The sequence below is a fragment of the Phoca vitulina genome, unplaced genomic scaffold (assembly GCF_004348235.1).
Source record: "Phoca vitulina isolate PV1807 unplaced genomic scaffold, GSC_HSeal_1.0 scaffold17, whole genome shotgun sequence".
NCBI lineage: Eukaryota > Metazoa > Chordata > Mammalia > Carnivora > Phocidae > Phoca > Phoca vitulina.
The window spans coordinates 5,046,086-5,067,647 of record NW_022589720.1 but is presented as its reverse complement, the minus strand read 5'-3'; the positions used below and the strand labels follow the sequence as shown (position 1 = coordinate 5,067,647).

At 56.2% G+C, this 21,562-nt stretch overlaps 1 protein-coding gene across 5 annotated transcripts in view; it reads right to left on the bottom strand.

Moving 5' to 3' along the window:
* Positions 1-9,516: 9,516 nt before the first annotated feature.
* TENT4A (terminal nucleotidyltransferase 4A) overlaps positions 9,517-21,562 on the bottom strand; it is a 45,242-nt gene continuing 33,196 nt past the window's right edge. For 4 of the 5 annotated variants that reach the window (XM_032415225.1, XM_032415226.1, XM_032415227.1 and 1 more), the window contains 7 exons: positions 20,160-20,373; positions 18,111-18,237; positions 17,047-17,147; positions 16,006-16,178; positions 15,424-15,582; positions 13,259-13,423; positions 9,517-11,797 (listed from right to left, as the gene is read on the bottom strand). In XM_032415225.1, coding sequence (XP_032271116.1) covers positions 11,603-11,797; positions 13,259-13,423; positions 15,424-15,582; positions 16,006-16,178; positions 17,047-17,147; positions 18,111-18,237; positions 20,160-20,373 — 1,134 coding nt within the window. In that variant the 3' untranslated portion in view covers positions 9,517-11,602. The remainder of the gene's footprint in view (positions 11,798-13,258; positions 13,424-15,423; positions 15,583-16,005; positions 16,179-17,046; positions 17,148-18,110; positions 18,238-20,159; positions 20,374-21,562) is intronic. The other variant, XM_032415224.1, reaches the window with a different exon arrangement.

Here is a 21,562-nt window from a genome sequence, read left to right as displayed (position 1 = left end):
ACATTAAATGCCACCTCGACACCTGCTGACATCAGAAGGGCCTCAAGATGCTCGCCTCGCCACTCTGCTCCTGCAGATAAAGTGCCCTCGTTGTCAAGGGATGAGGCCCAGCGCTCGCTTCTCCCTGAGTTGTGGGCTGTAGGGCTCCCCCCAATCCCTGACTGATCAGAGGGACCTGCTGTGCTCAAGCTAAATGAACTGTGTGGTTAACACTGGCACCTGCTTCCTTCCGGGGCTCTGGAATTTTGGTCCCTGCTGAGAAGGTGCCTACCTGGCCAGATCTCCGAGGAAACCCCGGGCACTGAAGCTCGAAGGACTTCCCTGGTAGACGGCATCTCACACGTGCTGCCTCAGCTTCTCGCGAAGGAACTAAGCCCATCCTGTGTGAGCCCAGCGGAGAGGGCTCTCGGCAGCTCCCGTCTGGTCTCCCCAGGACTTCCCGCCTCGAACCTCTTCCCTTTGCTGGTGTTGCTTTGAATCCTTTGCTGGAATCGATCTTACCGTCAGGATGACTACATTGCTGCAGCCTGGGGCCCTCTCAGCAGACCACTGGACGGGATGGGCTTGTGAACCCCCACCCCACACCCCACCAAACCCCATGCGAGCATCCAGTATTAGCCGCCCACCTAGCGGAGTGGTTGGCTGTGTGGATGCGTCTGTGGGCTTGCAGCCCCGCATGGGAGGCTGTGCTCAGATGAGTGAGATGGGCTGGGTCCCCCACCGTGGAGTCGGAGGGACGTGGCGGGGAACGTGTGCTGAGGTCTGTTCCTCGGGGTGCGCACTGAGAAATGCCGGCATCACCAAGCCCGTAGCACACTCACTGCCACCCACCCAAAAGCGTCTCTAAGACCTTGGCTTGAAGAGCCATTCTGGACACGCAGGTGATTCCTGTGCTCTCTGCGGAGGCCAAGTCGGGTACCAGGACCCTCTCCAGAGACGTCCAAGTGGCTACGAGAGGCATGCTGCTCTCTGAGCCCCTCTGGGATCAGCTCCCGAGCACCCGAGGTTGCAAATGCTTCACGTGGTGACGTGAGACATCGAAGCGTGGGAGGAAACCGCGGGAGGCCTGGACGCGAGGCGGGAGCGGGGCTGAGGGTCCTTTCGGTCTGCTCAGAGCCGGGGGAGGCCTGGCCCTGCTGTCGGGCGCACGCCGGCCTGACCTCGTTCGCCTGCTGGGCAGGCCGGGCCAGCTAAGTGCTAACTCTCGAATGCTGACGAGTCGTGGTTTCTGTGAGGTAGAAAGAAAGCCTTCCCTCGGGCTCTGGCCTCATCGCCCTGCAGGACGCGGAGCACCGTGGCCCCGACTGAAGGAAGCTCGGGGCAGCACTTCGATCGCTGCCTCCGTCAGCCCTCGCGTCCTCCTGCGTCCCAATCCCATGAGAGCCCCAGTCTCGGGGCAGGAGTGCGGCTCCAGGCACCTGCCTCAGGCCTCGGGAAGGGGGAGCGGTGCCCGGCAGCTCGCTCCCACTGCCGTCTCAGTTGCCCCCAGACCTATGGCTTCAAACAACGCAGGTTTATTCCCGTCGGGTTTGGAGGGCCGGGCGTCGGGCTGAAAGTGCACAGACTAAGGCGGAGGGAGGACCAGCTCCCTCTGGAGGCCCTCGGGGGGAGGATCTGCGCCTGGCCTCTGCCCGCCGTGGGGGCCACGCCGCTCCAGTCTCTGCTTCTAACATGGGCCTCTGTCTGTGGTCCAACCTCCCTCTGCCTGCCTCCCAGGAGCTACCTGTGATCGTCCTGAGGGCTCCCCCAGATAGTCCAAGATGATCTCCCCATTTTAAGATCCTTAATTTACTCACCTCTGCAAAATCCCCCTGGCATGGTCACATCGCAGGTTTGGGGGATTAGGACATGGGCATCTGCTAGGGCCTGAACTGTGTCCCTTCAAAATTCTTCTGTTGGAGCTCTGACCCCCCGGACCTCGGACTGTGGCCTTCTTTGGAAATAGCGCTGTCGCAGATGTAGTTAGCTAATACACGGTCATGCTGGGGCAGGGGAGGCCCCTAATCTGACAGGGGTCCTTAAGAAAGGGAAATGTGGACACAGACTCATGCACACAGGGAGAGAAGGCCATGTGAAGATGAAGACAGATAAGGGGATGTGTCTCTAAGCCAAGGGATGCCATCGTCATGGCCCAAAGCCCCAGCTGAACAAAGATACGCTCATCAGGCAGGACATTCCAAGGGCTCAGAGGAGATCTCCAGGGATGGTTAAGGACCACACCTTTCTTTGTAGTGTGCAGGGTGCAGGGTTTGGACAAGCCAGGCCTGCTGAGTTAACGCTTCCCTGCCCACCAAGACTGTGGTTCTGAACGCCCAGTCACTGCTGATCCTGCTGGGAGATCCTGCTGGGCAGATTCTCTCCGCAGACACCTGAACCCAGCCTCTGGGATCCAGTGACCCAGATAAGATTCCAGGCCTGGAGCTTACTGGATTTAACCTTCTGTGGACATGAGTCCACAACTGGACTCCTAACCTGACAGAATCGCACAAGATCCCTTCTTTCAGTGGAAGAGAAGCCCTTCCCCACCAAGGTCTCTGCATCCGAGCCCACAGGCCCCGTATTGAGGGACTTGAATAGCAAGAGCACGAGGAGTAAAAAGGAAATTTGCCCCATAAATTTTACAATTTCTCTAGTTTTTTATGACAAATCAGTTGTAGATTTTTATAATAAGAGCAAAATAAATATAAGGGCAGCATAATGAACAGTGATGATGCTGTGGCCACAAAGCCCACTGTCCCCCAGGGCTGGATGGCCAGTCTTTGTGACAGAGTGGATTCTGAGTCCCCAGAAAATATTTTATTGCATTTTTATAGTACATTGGCGTAAACTGGAAGGAATTTGGTTAAAAATGGTTAAAGCTCGGTTAAAAATCCTGTTTCGTATATTACAATTTTATAATGAAATACAACATATGGAGATGTTACAAGTTGAATTTGTGTAAAATTTCCAAGTATAATCTTATGTCATGTTGTAACAAGAAGTTTGAGCTGGGGCGCCTGGGGGGTAGAGTCGGTTGAATGCCTGACTCTTGGTTTCAGCTCAGGTCATGACCTTAGGGTCACGATTTCAGGGTCATGAGATTGAACCCCACATCCTGCTCTGTACTCAGTGTGGAGTCGGCTTGGCATTCTCCCTCTGCCTCTCCCTCCCCGCCCCCCTCCCCCTACTCATGTACACTGTCTCTCTAAAATAAACGAAACTTAAAAAAAAAAAAGGAAGTTTGAGCTAACTTCTGTGAACGTCAATTTTTTATGTGGGTGTGTGATCCCGGATCAAGATATTTTGGTGATGACATGTTCAAATTCTCGTGAGCCCCTGTGAGCTGAACATCCAAGTGCCCCCAGCACCCTTGATCACTCAGGGAGGCACTTACGGCGGTGGGGGGGAGGCCTTCCTGGCTGAGGCAAGGGGTCAGGCCACGCTCACTCCCCCCAAACGCTTTCTGGGTCCAAGGTCTTAGATCTTGGTGTCCCCTACTGAAATCTTGTCACTGATTCCCTAATTCTCCATATTCCGGAAAGCCCACTCTCCTGTCCAAACAGAACTTCCTCATGCCTGCCTTCCTGGGTCACCCTCCCAAATGCTATGCAGCCCCACCCCCGGCGGGAGCAGGGGGAGGTCAGGGGGAGCTGGGTGTTCCCTCCACCTTTGTCCTGATGTGGGGGAGGGGCGAACGAGGTTGGCAGGGGTGCGGGGAGACACCAGGAACCCTGTGTGATGTGTGACTTGGATTCTATCACCAGAAGCAAGGGAAAGCTGGACATTCCTGAATTGAAATAGCTTTCACGATCATTGGGTTCAAATTGTCAGAAACACAAAAAAACTGGATTCTGGGGACAAGCTGGGTTTCTGAAGAAAAGCAGGAGTTTCAGGATCCCTGGGGGACTTCGGGTCACGTCCACCGGGGAAGTGGGGGAGCTGAGCTGTGTGTGGCGTTCCATCCCCATGGAGTCCTGGCCTGTCACCTGCCACCCGACGAGGGGAGGGCAGGTCGGAAAGGGCAGGGACACCATGGAGGCTCAGCCTGGGGGAGCCAGAGGCAGCTCACCCAGCCCTGTGGCGCACGCTCTCCGGGACCTAAGCAGGCAGACGGAGGTGGCTGGTGCCCAGGGAAAGGCAGAGAGACTCTGAAGCAAGTGTCCGGTTCTTCCCCCGACCAAAGAAGTCATATTTATTCGTCAGCACATAGCTTCTCAGTGCCTCGTGACTGCTCAGCAAAACTGTTCTCATGGGGGTGACAGGCTCGGAGGTGAGTAGCCCTTCCTGTCCCCAAGGTGGTGGCAGCTCCAGGGGCACTGCTCCCCGCCCCCCTGCCCCCGCAGAGGCCCATCCCCCCAGGACTCAAGCGGCCTCCCCGTGGGAAGCCGCGGGTCCCTGCCGTGGGGTGTGCTCCCTCCTCTGCTCGCAGGACTGGGCGCTGTTCCCCCTGCCCAGCTTTCCCTGAGGCCCACTGCTCTTCCGCAGCGACCCCGAGCCTCTGCCATGAGGCCTGCCCAGTGGCTCGGGGCCAGGTCAGCCGGACAGAGAGCCGGCGAGGGGGGTGGCAGTTGTGATCAAGAAGCCCAGGCAGGAAAGGCTGTGCAGGGCAGCTGGACTTTGCAAAGCGCTTTTGTGGAGAAGTTCACAGGTGGGCTCGCTCGCCCAGTGCCCCGGTCCAGGGGCGGAGGGGCTGAGACAGCAGTCACTCGGTCACTCGCTGGCCTTGTGGGCTCACAGGGCTCCTGAGGGAGGGAGACGGGACAGGCGCATCCTCAGCCCTGCAAGCAGCTCCTGCTCTGGTTCCCAGCCTCCAACAGGCCAGCGTCCCTCAGGAAAGTGGCAGCTTGGGGGTCAGGTGCTGAGGCCCCCTCCCAGCACGCTGCAGACCAGGATGACCAGAGGGGCCCCTCATCCCCCGCTGGGGCCCGAACACACCCAGCTTCTGCACAGAGTCGGAGTCCCATTTCAGCCCTTTGCAGCGGCCCCCCCGGAACCCACAGCACCCCCCCCCGAGGTGGCAAACGTGGCCCCAGCCCCCGCCCCTCCCCCTCCGAGGTCTCCAGCTTCAGCCATGATGCCACCGTTCAGATGCTACGGATCGTTCCTTTTCCGGGTAGAAAAAACCTGGCAGCCTTATTTCTCTGTCCTTCCGTTTAACCAGAGCCCAAGGTTTCCAGTTCAAATAGTAACTTAATTCACAGCCTACCTGGGAGACCACCCACCCTCAGGGGACCCTCTCCAGCCCGGGGGTGACATGCAGGAGTGCGAGCTCTGCGAGGGGCTGCTGGGGACAAGGGACCCGCGTGGAGGCGCACAGGGCTGAGGAAACCAGCTAGTGAGGCAGGAGCGCCCCCTCTCTTCCCAGCGGTGAGCGGCTCCCAGCAGCCAGAACTTCTGGAGGGGCCCAGGGCTCCGTGGGGAGGGAGCCCTCCTTCGGACCCCACTCCGAGGGGGCGGGGTGGACCTCGATGCCCACGGACACCCCCGCGCCGAGCGGTCCGCAGCAGGAAGGGAGGTGGGAGACGGATTCGTCCGCAGACACACTCCATCCAGGAGCCAGACAACAAAACAAAATGTGGGCGAGGACTGGCTTCCCTGAGGCTTCCTCCTTCCCTGGCTGATAGCCCCGGGCTCGCTATCACAGCGCCACACAAACCCTCCAGTCACAGCCCACAAGGAGCTGTGACATTTAAAAAATTCTCGTACATATCCAGATTCCAATTTTCCTACAGGAAAAAAAAGACACCTTGAGTCTTAAACCTAGTTGCTGCTTCTTTTCTTAACATGATAAAAGACTTTCACTCACTGAAGTTTTGCTGTTTATTTGTCCCAGACTTTTTTGGCACGCAGTGACAGAAGCAAGGGAAGCACGATCACGTACCCGTACGCCGTGAGCGTGTCAGGCAAGTTCGGGTGTGCAGCCCGGCGCTGACCCTGCACGGGGTGCTCGCACACGCAGAGGCGCTCGCGCGCGGACACACACTCCAGAAGGCTCACCATCTACGCGGTAAAGACGATAAACTTACTTTCTGACCATGATGTAGTGGATGTCAAAAGGAAGACATGACTAATTATTGACCAATGGTGATTCCAGGACCCGACACTAGAAGAGAGAAAAACAATCCTTCCGGACTGTTCTGAGGGAGGAGGGACCCACAGGACACGGATGAGGGGGCCGGTCCCCAGAAGGGAGGACAGAAAATCAAGGACGATGGGGTTACCCCCAAGGATGGCCAGCATTCACTCTGTGCTCCAAAGGACATGGGACACACAGAGGTGGAGACCAAACTCAGGCAGGACCCCCTTCCCTGCACCAGACCTATCCCTGGGGCCTTCAAAAACTTTGCAATGAGCTGAAAATTCAGGACATGAATTTTGTTCTCTTTGTTCTACAGATTCAAGGCAGACTTCAGCACCGTTCATCATACTTTGACCACGCAAGGTGCTTCTCAAAGGGCCAAGCACTGTGGACCCTGCCCATCTGAGTCTCTCTCCAACAGCCGCAGAGGATGCTTACCCTCTCTGTGCCTCAGTTTATTCCTCTGGGGCTGGGAAGGGTCCCTGCGCCCTGGTGGTGGTGGTGGTGGTGTGCACAGTGCTCATGGTCGGCCCAGGCCCTGAGGTCATCAGCTCACGCCCTGTGGAATGGTCCCGGCCCAGTGCTGCAGCTGGGCAGGCCCACTGAGCGCTCACACCGTCACCCTGCATGCAGGGCCGTGGATGCAGGGGTGGGGTCTGGCCAGGAGAATGCAACCGAAACAGCAGGCTGAGGGGTCTGACCACGAGGACTCTCTCTTGCACGAAGCCCAGGGGCCGAAGCAGGGCAAGTCCAGAGGGAGCTAAACCAACTCCTGGTTGGGACTAGAGAGTGTGTTTGAAGCAGTCCCAGCGTGCTTTTCCAGAACCCGCCTTTCCGAGGAGCAGTATCGTAACCATGAACACTGACCGTGAAAGCCCAGCCCAGCAGCAAAGCTCCACAGTTCGTGAGCCAAGAGGTTTTGTCCTAACCCCTTAAACCGCCAAGCCAGGCGGCTCTCCGCTCCCCGTGGTGGCCGCGGGAGAATTTCCGAGTTCCAGGGAGCCACGGACCAGGCCACAGCTGGGAAGCTCGCGGGACTCGACAGCAATGGAAGGTGGAGGTTTCCCGCCCAAACTGAGCAGCGGCTCCCAGACCACTGGAGAACCAGAGCGGCCCGCGGTCAGGATGCGCGATCGCTCTGGTCCCAGGTGGCGCGGGGGTGCCGCACACTGGGCCCCGAGACACGCTCACCCCAGGGCAGAGCGGTCCTGCGGCGCTCCAGGGCCCTGCCGCCTTTACAGTCCCCTCACGCTTCCGTCGGGGCAGGGGACTCGCCTGCTGCGCGGGCTTGGCTTAGGCCACGGCTGTCCACAGCCATCACCACCACGAAGACACTCAGGACTTCAGGAAACACCAGCAGGAAGGCCTCAGATCTGCCTCCAGTCACACACTTGCTCCCAAACCCGGAAGTGACCCACAGCACCTCTCTATGACCTTTAACGCTGTCAGGGCTTTGAACGTCCAGGGTCAGAGCTCATGGACAGAGAACGCAGCGTCTGGAGAATCCAAGGCGGGTTTACTGACCTTGCCTGGAATTCACTTCACGCCAGGGCCTCGAAGTCATGGGCCTGCCCTGCTCCAGGACTCAGTTATGCCGGGAGACTACGGGGCGTCGGCACCACCAGCTCTGTCCAAGGGCCCCCGTGACAGATCACCCAGGAACTGCCCCACCCCAGGGAGCCGTGGAAACACCACAGCGAGACCTGTTTTCCAGCCATTCTGAGTAAGAATTAGCCCCGAGTGTGGGATGTTCGGGGCCGCTGTGTTTCTCGGCAGCCACTTCCCTTCCTCTATCAGCTTCCCCTGGTCGTCTAAGTTACCTAAGGACTGGCAGGGACTTCACAGGTTAGAAAAGCTGAGGATAAACTACACACCCGTGTCAAAACCTCAGTTAGATCATCACAGGGTGACTGACACAAACATGTGTGCAGGTGAGCGGCCATGTCTGCGCCGCGGATGACCCCGCCTCCCGCGTGCACCTGCTGCTGGGAGCCCAGGCCCCACACGCCATGCACGGGAACCCCAGGTACCTCGAACACGGATAAAGATGGGGCACGACCCTGCACAACCTGAAGAGGAAGTCACAGAGACCCGACCACACGGGAGCGAATTTGGGATCCTAGGACTTCGGGGATCCCCTTCTGGGGATCACTGTGGTGACCTGCAGGTTATCAACCCGAAGCTGAGTAGCACGGACGGTGTGAGCCGTGAGCGGCCGTGGGCACCTCCCCACTGCCCAGGGAGGCCCAGGGAACACAGCCTCCTCTCACCTGCCCTGAGCCAGCGGGGGGTGGGGGGTCTCCCCCTCCCTGGGGCTCCTGCAGACCGTGCCATCCTGAGAGCTGTGGGCAGCAACCCACAGGGAGGCCAGGGCCACTGCCCTCCCTGCGGCCCCCCCACCCATCAGCGTGGCCTGGCCGGCCCCAGCCCACCTGCCCGGGGCCCTCCCGCGGCGGTCATCGCTCGCCTGGGCCACCTCAGCACCCGACTCCGGCCCGTTCTCCAGTGAGTGGCCACAGGGATGTAGAAACCCTGCGGCTTCCTGTCACGGCTCCCCTCCCTCCAGTCTGCTTCTGCACCTGCTCCCGGCCGCCGGGCCTCCTTGCCGTGCCACCAGCGTGCCAGCCCACGGCCTTTGCAGTGGTCCTGGCCACGGACACACCTGTCACTCCGCCTCAAGCCACTGCTCACAGCGCTGACACCGGGCACACGAGTTGCTTTCTGGGGTCCTCTGCAGCCTCGTGGGATCGTAGGCGCTGTGTGCAGAGGGCCTTGCTGTGTCCTCGGGACAGCACCTGCTTGCAGCCCTCCGGAAACCCTCGTGGAGGGAGCGGATGAAGGAGGGCTGTGCCGGGCCCCGGGGTGGAGCGTTCTGGCGCACACCCCCCGCCCCCCGCCCCCTGCAGGCCAAGACACGCCCTTCTGTCACTCGCGGCACCACGGGGCTTTTTGATACCTCCTTATAAATTCTGACAGGTTACATTTTAAGTTACATTTCGATTGCGTGGCTGTTTAGGATGTGTTCTTCTTAGGGTCAGGATCCTGGGATGGAGCCCGGTGACAGGCTCCCCGCTAAGCAGGCCTCTCCCTCTGCCCCTCCCCGTTTGTGCTCTCCAATTAAAAAAAAAAAAGTGACCACTTCGACCGAGATGTAGAAGGAAGAGTTTCCCCGGAAAGCGTCATTGGTGCCAAGGGTCACACACCTGGCTCGTGGGGTGCGGCGCGGGGCTCGTCAGCGGGGTGAGGACCCCCCCGGCCCAGAACGCGGGCAAACACCGTGCTTCAGCTGCAGGTCTTCTGCACACAGCACCGGAACCTCGCCTGCGTTCTGAGGCTCCCGAGCCAATGAGAACCCGGTTCCTCACTGCTCTACTTAGCAAGTTCAAGAACACGAAATGGCAGAAGCCGCCCTTCTCTGGGAAGGAAAGCACACACTCCGACACAAGCACCAACTGGTTTCCAAAGTTTATTAAAAATCAAAGAATAGAAAAACTTTACATAAAAATATGTCAATTTTAGCTTCCACATTGTTGTCCACACACACAAAAAAATCGAAACATGATATCGTTTTGTTCAACCTGTAGTGCGTGACCACCGTGGTAGCCAGGCCAATTCATTCGGTTCACCATGACGGGGATGGAGCATGGCGCCTGTGTCTGTGAATCGAGCTTTAAAATGCACCCCCCACGGGACCTGTGCCCCGCAGTGGTTCCTAAATGTAGGGTGACAGTCAATATTGCTAATGTGTGGAGATTAGTACAGGCCTACTTATCAGTTTTTATAAATATTTCTTTATCAATAGATTCACAATTTAAATATCTTTAAATATTTTTGATAACTTTCGATCATCAAGAACTGCAGACAACATGTGCTACTCTCTTCTGGAAGGCCCCCCGGAGAAGCCGCGGCCGGCAGCCGCGACGGTGCGGGGGGGGTGGGGGGGGCAGGTCCCGGGGGGCAGAGGACGGCCGCGGACAGGGGAGGGCCGGCCCGGCCGGGACGCCGCCCCCAGGCCGCACTCCAGAGCTCCCCGCTCTGCACTTCCATCAGGTGTCATGGTAGATAAGTCTCTCGACTGGACCCTCTCCACTAGTGGACTTCAAAGACCAACCTACCTGTAGTGTTCAGCAGGGCCAGAACCCCCCATTTTAAAAACGGGAGGTCAGATGACCTATGAGATGCAACTACCACCAGGACAACTGTGGCGCTCCGAAAACTCAGGGACGGGCAGGATGGGCGTAGGGCAGAGGCTGCCATGGCGGACAGCACTTGCATAGTCTACCTGGATGCTTCTCGAGTGGGGCACGCGCTGCTCCGGCCCCACCCCGCGCCGGGCTCTCCCGCGATGCGCCACGAGCACTCCCCACGGTGCACTGAGCAGCTCAAGGCCTTCTCGCAGATTTGCTCTTAACAGAACGAATGCGTACCGCTATACAGATTCCTCCACGGAATCAACGTAATTCCTTTCTCCACATTCCTAAAACTGGGTGCCCTTGTCCGTGCTGATATTCACCGGACCCCTCCTGACAGGCTATGTGACTAAAACGCACTGAAGCACTTGAGAGTTCACATTTTTTTTTTTTTTTTTTTAAGATTTTATAACGTGACAACCCTTTCTCCCCTTAGAAAGTTTTACTTCTGGCACTTTAAAGGCTGGATTTGTTGTCTACTTTAAAAGAACCGAAAACCAAAACCTTAAAGCTCTGCGGTCAGAGCGAGACGACAGACAGGCCGGACGGCAGGGCCGGCGGGCAGCTGGTCAGAAGGCTCGGAGCCGAGCCCCTGCAGGGAACCTGGCTCCCCCGCCACGGACGGAGAGGCCTCGGGTCTGACCCAGAGGAAAACACAAAAGGGAACCCCGAGCCCCTCACTCACGGTGTTGGTAGCGGTGCTCCTCAGACAACCAGCCGACACGATGAACCCAACTTAGAAAATGCGACTCGGGAAAGGACCTAAGCTTGTTTAAAAAACCTCCTCCCTTAAATATAACTTATGTGAAAATATGAATTAAATAAAAATATCTGAGTTATTGCACAAATCATAAGTTTTCAATATTTACATAGAAAAACAGTTCTGAAATCCGAAACAAAAGGTGAGGGCAGTGACCCAATGGCGACCTCCCAGCCCCACCCGCTGGGGAAGGAACGAGCACGGGGGCTGGTCTCTACTGCTCTGGCGGGCGAGCCACGAACACACCCCAACCGCAAAGGACCCAGACCGGCTGCCGAGAAGCGCCGCGGCCGGCGCCCCGTCCGTCCCTGCAGTCCCCGGTCCAGACCTGCTCCGTCCGGCACTGGAGGGAAGGATCCCAGGAAGGCAGACACAGCGTCCACGTTTAATAAGGCTTCACAGATGAGCACAAGGAGCTGTTCTTGAAGATGGACGTGACCACCACACAAGGAACATGCAGAGTGATCAGCGGCGGGCGGTCCGCGGGGCCCGGGCCGACGTGCTGGATGCTGGTCTCAGTTCCGGGCTGGGCCCCGAGGCCGCCCGGCGCGAGTCTGTGCAAGAGCAGGGGGGCCGGAGCACCCTCAGGGGCTATTATCTGCTCAGGCTGACGGGCAGGCTGTCCCTCGTGTGCGTGTGTTTTTTCCTCCTCCAGCCGGTGCGGTTGTACTGGTGGTGACCCCGGGTGCCCACGGGCGGCCGCACGCCTCCACTGCCCACAGAGCTGTATGTGCCAGGCTGGCCGTGGCTGTGCGAGCCTTTCAGGGACAGCTTCATGCCGCCGTGCTGCTGGAGAGACAGAGGGGTGCAACGTGGGAGGCTGCCCCGGGGACCCCAGACACCGCTGCTGTGGGGCCCGTCGGGGGCGGCACACCGCCCCCCACTGGAGACCGGGCCCGAGGACAGTGGAAGCACACACTGCCACATGCAGCGTCCACGTGGCCGCGAGCAGGAAGGAGCCGAGAGCCATGCTTACGTGTCACAGTGACCACTACACCTGGGGACAGACAGGACCCCGCCCCGGATCAGAGCGTGCACACACACGCACACTCACGTCCGAAGACATGAGCATCACACTTCTAACTGGTCTGTGCGTCCACAGAACAAAGAGGGGCCCTGGCTGTCTTTCCCGCACCACAGCTGTGACGTTCTGCAAACACGCGCAGGAGCTCCAAGGCCCAGCAGGCTGGCGCTCGAGCTCCCGGGGGCCGGGGAGGCTGCTGTACGCGCCAGGGCTCCTGTGCCCACAGCCCCACGCGAGGCAGGCCAGCAGAAAGCACAGCCGCTTTCAGGAAGGGTGCAAACAAGCAGCGCAGGGGGACTGAGAGGGAAAGCCAAAACGCGATTAATGAAGGTGCTTTCCCGTTCGAGAAGTCATCACTCCCCCGTGAGTACTTCCGGCAGGCCAGCGTGTGACGCCGCGGGTGCACGGAAGACCCCATCGTGCCCGGAGGGGCGACTCCAAGGAGGAACGCTCTATTACGTAGCTCCAAATAAATATAACAATCCGGCCTTAATTACGCGGCTTCAGAGAGCCAACCCTGAAGCACTGAAAATTTACTGGCAAAATATGATCAGATAAGCAACAGAGGAGCTGACTGGAGTCATCGAGGGGAGGGTCCCCAATATCGCCGGAGCCCAAGGGAAAACACCCGCCTTCGGACACTGCACCCTGACCCCACAGGCAGACGTCCGTCACAGCCCTCAGAAACATTCTGGCCCTTCAAGGGCACAGGGAATGAATACCGACCTGCTTTCCTACCACAGAACAGTTTCTCGTGTACAGAATCTGGACTTAAGAGAAGCCACAGGGGCACCAACCAGCGCATTCACAGGGACCCCACTGGAACCGAGAAAGCAAACCCCATGCAGGCCCCCCTGTGCCCCAGGTCACACCGGCATCTGTTCCTGACGGTATCATCTGCTTCTTGAAAACCAAAGTATTTGGCATATAAATTAATTCAACAGATAAATGGGAAACAAAATATTCTTCACTTTGAACCTTATTTCCAACTTCCGTTTTATGCTAACAAGTTCAATGGAAGAATGAAGACAGATGCTTAAACTATATTATATTTGAAAATAACACTTTTAAAGTTTCAGTCACCACAAAGAAAAGCAAACATGAAGCTGAATGATGAGAAAACAAATTCCGTTTTAAACCACATCCCTGTGGAACCCTGTCTCTGGTGGACAGAGCAGGAAGCCCTGGGCTCTGGGCACCGGGCCCAGGCCAGGGGGGAGGCCTACCTTGTGATACAGGTGAGGGCTTGAGAGCGGGTTGGGAGATGCGGACGGAATGGCCGCGGAAGACATGTGATGAACAGCTTTCAACGCCGGGGTTCCTTCAACGCCAACTTGTCTGCACGGGACGGGGGCCACCCCCAGGGTCGGTGGAGGTATCGTAAACCTGGTCTAGGAACACACCGACCAGAGACTTCCATGAGGCACCAGGCTGACAGAGGCCACCGGTTCTAGTGCTGAGCCCGAGAAGGGAGGGCGCTGCTTTGGAACAGCCATTTGCAAATAGGCTCATTCACATAGTTTGTGTTTTACTATAACCTGACAGGATTTGTTCTGCATCAGAAATATTCTACATTCTGAAACAGCAACTACAATAGAAAGTATGCCCAGTAACCCAGGTCACAAAATCTCGTTATTCATTGAAGACCAAGCAACAACTCAACAAATCAGTCCTCAGAGTAACACCTGTCCTTCGACCCAGGATGGGAGGCCCGACGCTGGTCCAAGCGACGGCCTGTGGAGGGGTGCCGGCCCGCAGAGGCGTCCTGGGGAAGGCTGGCCCCCTCCCTGCTCCCCCTGCCCCTCTGGTCCCTCTAGTACTTGTACTTCTGCATCACAGGGGTGCCGATGGGAACCCCTCTCAGACCTCCGAGAACTGCACTGCTCACATCTAGGCATCCTATGCATCTGCCCCGCTGGAGACTAACTGCGGTCCCCAACCCCGAGGCAGTGGATGGAACAGGAGCTGGGGTCTCCCACATGGTGCTCCAGAGCACATGCGAAGCCTTCCTTACGCTTTACCAAAGGTCCCCACCGGGGGCTGGAGCGCACTCAGGCCCTCTCCTCAGTGGGGGCTTTGCTCCCCCGGGGCCCCGTGTCACCGGGGTCTGCCAGACTCACGTCCCCAGCTCTCAGGGCCCACTTCATCCCGAGTGGGGCACTTCGTCAGCCCATGAGCTTCCAGGGAGAGAGATGTGTACAGGGGGTTACTGAGTTGCTCCAGCAGAAGTCAGGTTTGCAGTTTAGAAATAAAATGAGAAAGTGGGCCTCGAGCCTTGGCTTAAAATGTGAACGACCTTAGCTTCAGCCTCAACTTCTGTTAGCAAAGTGACAGATGAGACCAGGGCACCAGCAGCAGCCTGCGACCTGTCCCTGGAACATTCCTGGACTTCCTGCCAGAACCACGCACACAGCATCAGCTGGACCACTGCATGGCGGCCACACTGGCTCTCGGGGGACCTCAGCCCCCGGGTGAGGTTAGGACCAGTGACGGACTGGGGGACACTGCGGCCAAGTGCCTCAGCATCGTGCCCTCATGCAGGACCCACAAGTGTCTGGTGGGGCTGTTCTGCCGGCCATTGCTGCCCGTGCATGACAGGGGCGCGCTGCGCTCCGCCCTCTCCACGGCCCGGGGCAGAGAGCCAGACGACAGACAGATGAGTCCACGTGTCTGCTCGTGCCCACGTCTCTCTATGCTCAAATCACAGCCCGCACTGCAGAGAGGACCTTCCTTTAAAGGGGAATTAATGCGGTGGGTTTTTACAAATTCGTGTTCAGTTGTGTGTGACTGTCAAATGGATACCAAACTGAATTATTTTGAAATTGTCTTTCAGGTTTCTAATTTCATCTAAACTAAAAAAAAAAAAAACCAACAGAGGACATATTCTAACAGAAAAAGCTCTATAAATACTGCCTAAAAATAACATCAGAAAGTCAAAGTTTATACTAAAACTTCTCAAGAGCGTAAATGGGGAGACTCTGAGAGGAAGCAGGGATGGTGGTCCCTTTGCGCCGGGGGCCGGTAAGCACCAGAGTCCAACTGACGCAGGCCCCGGACCACAGTCTCAGGCTGGGCGTCAGTCATTTTCAGACAGACGCTCAACCTGGACCTTGTTGTCTAAAGCCCTCAGAGCTCGAGGGCCAGGAGTCCCCTTGCTGCACACACCACACAGGGTGGGACCGAGGACACGGTCTTCCATAGAGTGACAGGAGTTACATTCTATCCATCCACAAAGGACGAGGATGTCCTACAAGATAGAAATGTACCTTCCAGAGATGTCCGAAGACCTATTTCTAATTCCAAGGTACCAGCCAGAGCTAGAGCACCTGCAGCAGCTCAGATGTGGTTCCCAGGGGCCCGGCTGTGGGAAGGGCACCAGCCCGCCGCGTACCTGAGTGTTAGTCGTCATGACCAACGTTCTGGAAGGAGCGGACTGAGCTTTGCCGCTCGGCACGGGCACGGCGGTGGGCAGGCTGGCCAGCAGGGGAGTCGGTGCCTGCAGACTGAACTGGTGAACGCTGGGCGTCGTGCCGGGCGGCGTGTCAGAGTCCTACGTGGAAAAGACAACAGGGATGGCCGTGGAGAGGCGCACCGCTTCTCGGGGACGGAAGCAGGACCCGCGGCACGGCCAGCCACAGACGGGCGCGAGCACACGGCCCGATCTGCCAAGCCGCCCGCCCTCCCTTCAAGTCCTCTCAGAACCGAAGAACGTTCTGGTCACACGGGACAGACCCTCACTTAGATGTTTCCTCCCCACACAAGCGTCTGAAACGCTTCCCGAGGAGGTCCGCTGCAGCTGGGCCGTGAGCGGCAGGGCCGGGGTCCCCGACCGCCGGCAGAGGCTCGTGGCACAGCGGGGACCCCTCGGGGCCGCCTTGGGGTGGCGGCACAGACACACACGGAAGGGAGAGGAACCCCGGGCTGGTGGGGGCTAAACACCCCGCCACAGACGATCCCCGGCAGGCACACTCACAATGTCACTCCCGGAAAGCGAAGACACGGAGGAGGCGGACGAGCCGGACGAGAGCAGCTGGGGGCTGGGCAGAGACAAGGTCAGGCGCTGGCCGTAGGGGGACTCCGGGTCTCGGCGCGGGGGCGGGTCCCCTTCACATGAACTTACTCGCTCCTTCATCTTAGTTCTGTTGTCTGCGGGGGCAACACAGCCTGGCTGAGGCACTTGGTGAGAGGACGGATGTGCACACCCCGCCACACAGCCTCCGGCCACGGGGGCCGCCCGGCCCTGACATGCGGCTACCGAGACTCACAAACTCGTTCCTCGTTTTACTTAATTTACTTAATTTTTAAAATGATGCTGGTTTCAGTTATTGGACAACCTTAAAATATGTCTGGAACGACCTGGCTGTGTAAACAGGTTTCTACTGTAAATCTTACGGAACCTAAACACAGAGCGCTGGGGCAGGGTGCGCGGCCAGGACCCACCGGGCCTCAAGGGCACAGCACCAGCCCGGGGCCGGAATCTCTCCAACACTCTTCATGCTGACTACATGATGAAATGTTACTGTTCTGAATACTACGTTGAATAAAGTACATTATAAAATGGAACTTCAGGGGCGCCTGGGTGGCTCAGTCGTTAAGCGTCTGCCTTCGGCTCAGGTCATGATCCCAGTGTCCTGGGATCGAGCCCCACATCAGGCTCCCTGCTTGGCGGGAAGCCTGCTCTCCCTCTCCCTCTGTCTGCTCCCCCTGCTTGTGTTCCCTCTCTCGCTGTGTCTCTGTCAGATAAATAAATAAAATCTTTAAAAATAAATAAATAAATAAATAAATGGAACTTCACCTGTTTCTTTTCACATTTTTAATGCACTTACTAGAAGAAACTTTAAAGGTCTGTGTGTGGCATGCATTGTACTCCTGCTGGCCTAAATCTCACCGCTGTAAACTCTTACAGAAAATGGGGTGTTTCCTCAGTGGGAACAATTAGCACCGAGGGACAAAGAGACACTCCTGCTTCGAGGCGTCAGAAGTTCAAGAGTAATGCGACCGGACGAGCTCTCACCAAGCTCGGGCGCCGGGGGGGCCTTGCCGCCCCACTTCTCCTTGATCCACCTCCGGTAGTCGATCACTTCCTGAGTCACTTTGATGATTCTTCCTAGAGTACTGCAAAGGGACACCACGGGGAATGAGCGCTGCAGAGGGACATCGGAGGCCACAAACCCTGCAGACGAGCTATTTTATATTTTTAACAACATATCACTTTGCCAAGTGAAAGCTAAAGTAATTTTACAAACTGTGTTATGATTTCCGATGCTTGAGCGCAAACGTGCTCTGAGATCACAGTATAGAAAAAATGAGTTCACTTACGTAGACACCCCTGAACCTACAGATAGCTACTGCAAAAGACTGTTTCAACCCAGTGCCTAAGCAGGGGAGCACCCCCCGCCCCGGCCCAGCACTCATGACGGTCTGGCACCAGCAGGCGGTGCCCAGACTCTAAGCACCCAGCACAGGCCCAAAGCCCTGCCAGAAAGCACCGTGAGCGAGCAGAGGCACAGAGCCCGCGGAGAGCCGATCGGCATGCGCGCCAGGCCTCAGAACCCCGCGCTGCACTGCTCTTCCCTTCCACTGCCCCTCACGCCCTCCCTCCACGCCCCAATCCCACCACCTCCCAACCACGCAGTAAGTATTTCTCTCTACCAGTAAAAGTGCACACTGCAAAAGTGTGCTGAAATGCAGAATGAGAGGTGAGTGTGCAGAAGAGAGGCAGGGGGGAGGCCCGTGGACCCACATGCACACTCCCTTCAAGCTCAGCTGTGCATCTTGAGGACAGCCTGAAGAGAACGCATCACATTCCAAAGTGTGAAAAGGCCAGAAATCACTTCCCCAAAATAAAATGCCCTGAAGAAACTGTCAAATCCCCAAATAAGAAATTTTCACAGTGCTCAGCCATGGATGAACCAAACGTGGTCCTCATCGATTATTTCAGGTTCTACTAGAATGTGCCTGTGTACCCATTAAGAAACCTCACGGAAGCCAAGGACAGAGGCCAGCGGTGCCTGCCGCAGGGAGCTGCCAGGCCACCGGGGCTGTGAGCCCAGGACAGTGACGCGTGACCTGCGTTACCTTTCAGAGTCTCTGTTGGGGTAGGACCTCGCGAGGGGCGACACGGCGTGGCTGAGAACAATGTAGGCGTAGTCAAACACCTGCTTCACCTGCATGGCCCCGTACGAACTGCGGCCAACGTCGTTTCCTGAAACAGAGAGGTGGCCGTAGGACCCTTTATCCCGACGCGTGTGACCGTATCACGTCGGCTCTCCCGCTGCAGGCCCGCACTGCGGACACACCCCCGGACCCCACCAGCAGAGCCACCGCGGGCGCGTGCAAGCACACGGCTCATCACCGCGCCCGTCCCACGACCGTCACAGGCCGCAGGGCCTGACCTGCGGCCTCAGATCCGGGTCCACCTCCATGAGGTGTCATTCACAGAGACACAGTGACAGTTCACGAAGAAGTCCAGCGACTCCCCAGGCGGCACCCACCCCACAGAGCCGAGGCAGCAGCCTCAGACCGCCGCCGTCTGACCGAGCAGCACCCGGGCCAGGCCCGCTGCAGTTCAGTCAGCACCCGCGGGGCCCGCAGGAAGCAAGTCCTTCAGGGTAGAACGTGCCAGGTCTCCCCTCTCCAGTTTTAAGGACCGGACGGGTGGCAGATCAGATGAAACCATCACTGAAGTCACCAAGTGAGCCTCAGTCAAGGAACTTAACTTTTAGTAACAGCAGTTTGGAGTTTTAATTCACATGTACTCATTCTTCACAATGCAAGTAAGCAGTATGTTTTAGGAGCCATTCTAAGTATTGGAATTTTCTTTTTCAAGTTTGATAATATATCCAGTGATAATGTGGGCTTTCATTTCAAGTACATTTAAACAGACATCAAAGACACTGGAAATCCCTGCAATTTAACTGCTCGAACACAAACAGATGTGAAAACATGTTCCTCTGCTGCTGGGAAAAGCCGTACTGAGAAAGCATGGCATCAGTCCTGTCGTATGTAAACAACAGAACAGTCAGCAGGCTTCCTGTCACAGGGTTTTTAAGAAGTGAATTTCACACTCCAGCAGCCATTAAACAAAACAAACAAAAAATCATTAAATCTGAGGACATTAAAAAATATATATAGGAACTGAGTAACAAAAAACACCAAATACAGATGCAAAGGGACAAACTGGGGAGAAAAAAAGTACAGCATGATGACGAAGAAGAGGCAGGATCTCACGAAGTCACGAGGAACACAGCCCGGCAGACAGATGGACAAAGCACGTGAGCGCACACAACGGGAAGATGGGGCAGTGCACCTGGAGCAGACATTCTCCACCACCTTTTCTGTTACCTGTCCGTCACTGACTTTATCACCAACAGTAACAACAGTGTCTCACCTAGCAGGTGCTCAGTAAACATTTGTGGAATCAATAAATAAAAATTTGCTTCACCTCAATCATTAAAGAAATGCGAACTCAACGCACATGTACGTTGCATGTTCTATCAGATCGGCAAAGATTAGAAAGACTGTCCCTAACAGAAGGGGGAACGAGCACCCTTCACTATGCTCAAGGGAATAAAACCGGGGAAACCGTACACCATCTCGGATGGTCAATGCAGCAATCCTCACAATGGAACACACCTTACACACACAGGGAAGGGTTCTAGGATTTAATTAAAAACGCAAGTCGCAAAACTGTTTGAATTACGTGATCCGCTTAATTAATAAGCTTGCAATAAATATTAATATCTGTGTAGGAAAAAAAATGGAGAAATACACACCAGAATGGAAGGGGGTTGTGGCATACTTTGCTTTTCTATGTGACATACTTCTTGGAAGTGAATGCTTTATGATGAATATGTAACAAATACTTTCCTAATCAGAAAAAATAAACTTTTTTTCCTTAATTTTCACTTTCTACATTTATCTGGTAAATTACAGAATGTAAACACATTCCAACTTCATAAGAAGTGAATTAGAAGGCATTAAAGACAGACTTCTGAAGGTGTCCCCATTACCTGTCAGGACAGAGGGGCCACCCTTGGCTGCAGGGACTGCAGACTGCCCCCACCGCTTACTCCGGGCGCCAGTCATGCCCCCAGGCTTGTGGCCAGTGAGGAGCAAGGCACTTACCAGGGAGCAGAGGGTCCTCAATGCACAGCATTGATGGTCTGTACCCACTGGTCATGGCTTTCATGATCTCTTCTTTGGCGATATAGGCACCTCCTTCTTTTATTCTAATACCAGTTTTCAAGTAATTAAAATTTCTTCCGTAGAGTTCAAAAAATTCTACAAGAAGCATTCCAAGGTTTTCATCAGCTCTCCGGGCATCAATTCTCGGATGCAACTGTAAAAGCAACAGATCCACCATTTGGATTCAAGTCATTTTCTACAGAAGACCGCGTGCAACGAAGTCCGCGACCTCGTGGTCTCTCCAAGGACACACCATCAGTCACACCTGCTCACACACCAACTCCGGGAGGACGCTCCGGGTGGCGGGGGGGGGGGGGGGGGGGGGCACCAACAGAGCCTGGAGAGCCTTTGTCAGTACAGACTGTTCAAAAGGAATAAAACCTTCTAATCTGAATTTTTTATTATACTTTAATTCTCCGGAATTCATAATCCACAGAGGGTCTTCCTACTAACACAGACATCTGATTAACCTCAAGTTACCAAAAACTGACCAATAAGTAGACCGTATTCTCCACAGTTTAGAGTCAGCTAGGTGGTGATGTCACGTCAGATTCTAACCTTAGTCCCATTATTCCAAAAGACAACCCACAGAGGGCAGTATCAGACCGAACAGTGTGACAGAACAGACTGTGGAAAGATTAATTTTAACTGTGTACAGGTGATTAGTATTGTGTCATAATATTTACACCAAATTTACATCCCTGCTTGTCACACCGATTAGTACCAGCCTCGGTTCAGCACCGCGTTTCCTTGAAGCAGGGTACGGGCCCGTACTGAACCCCCTCGGCCGCTGTCTGCTGACACCCTCCCGATCGAAGAGGCTCGGTGCAGACCTGCGCGGCCCGTGAGGACAGCCACCAGCCACGGGTGGCTATTTCTACTTAAATTAATGAAAACAAATTAATCAAGAACGTAGTCTGCTGGCATCAGGCAAGTGCTCAGGCGGCACGTGTGGCTTGGGGTCCCCCTGCTGGCCCGCGCAGCCTGCGGGCAGGCCAGCCGAGCAGAAGCTCTAAGGGACGGCGCCGTTCTGCATCCTGACGGCCACGTCCAAGGGAAAGCACAGTTCCTGACAGAAGCAAGAGGGATGAAAACCAAGAACACATGACTCCCCGAGGAGAGGCATCTCCTGACACTCAGGAGGCTTTCGAGGGCTCACAAGCACTTGGCTTCTGAGGACCTGCCTGTGCTAGAGGCACGAGAGCAGCGGTCTCATCTCTGCCTTCCACAAAGTCAAACACCGGAGAGCTAGCCGGTGCGAGGCTAGGCCCTCGGACCTCAGGCGGGCAGGACAGGCTCAGCTTTGAGGCAGGACGGGCAGGGCGCCAAGGGGCGTGACCAGC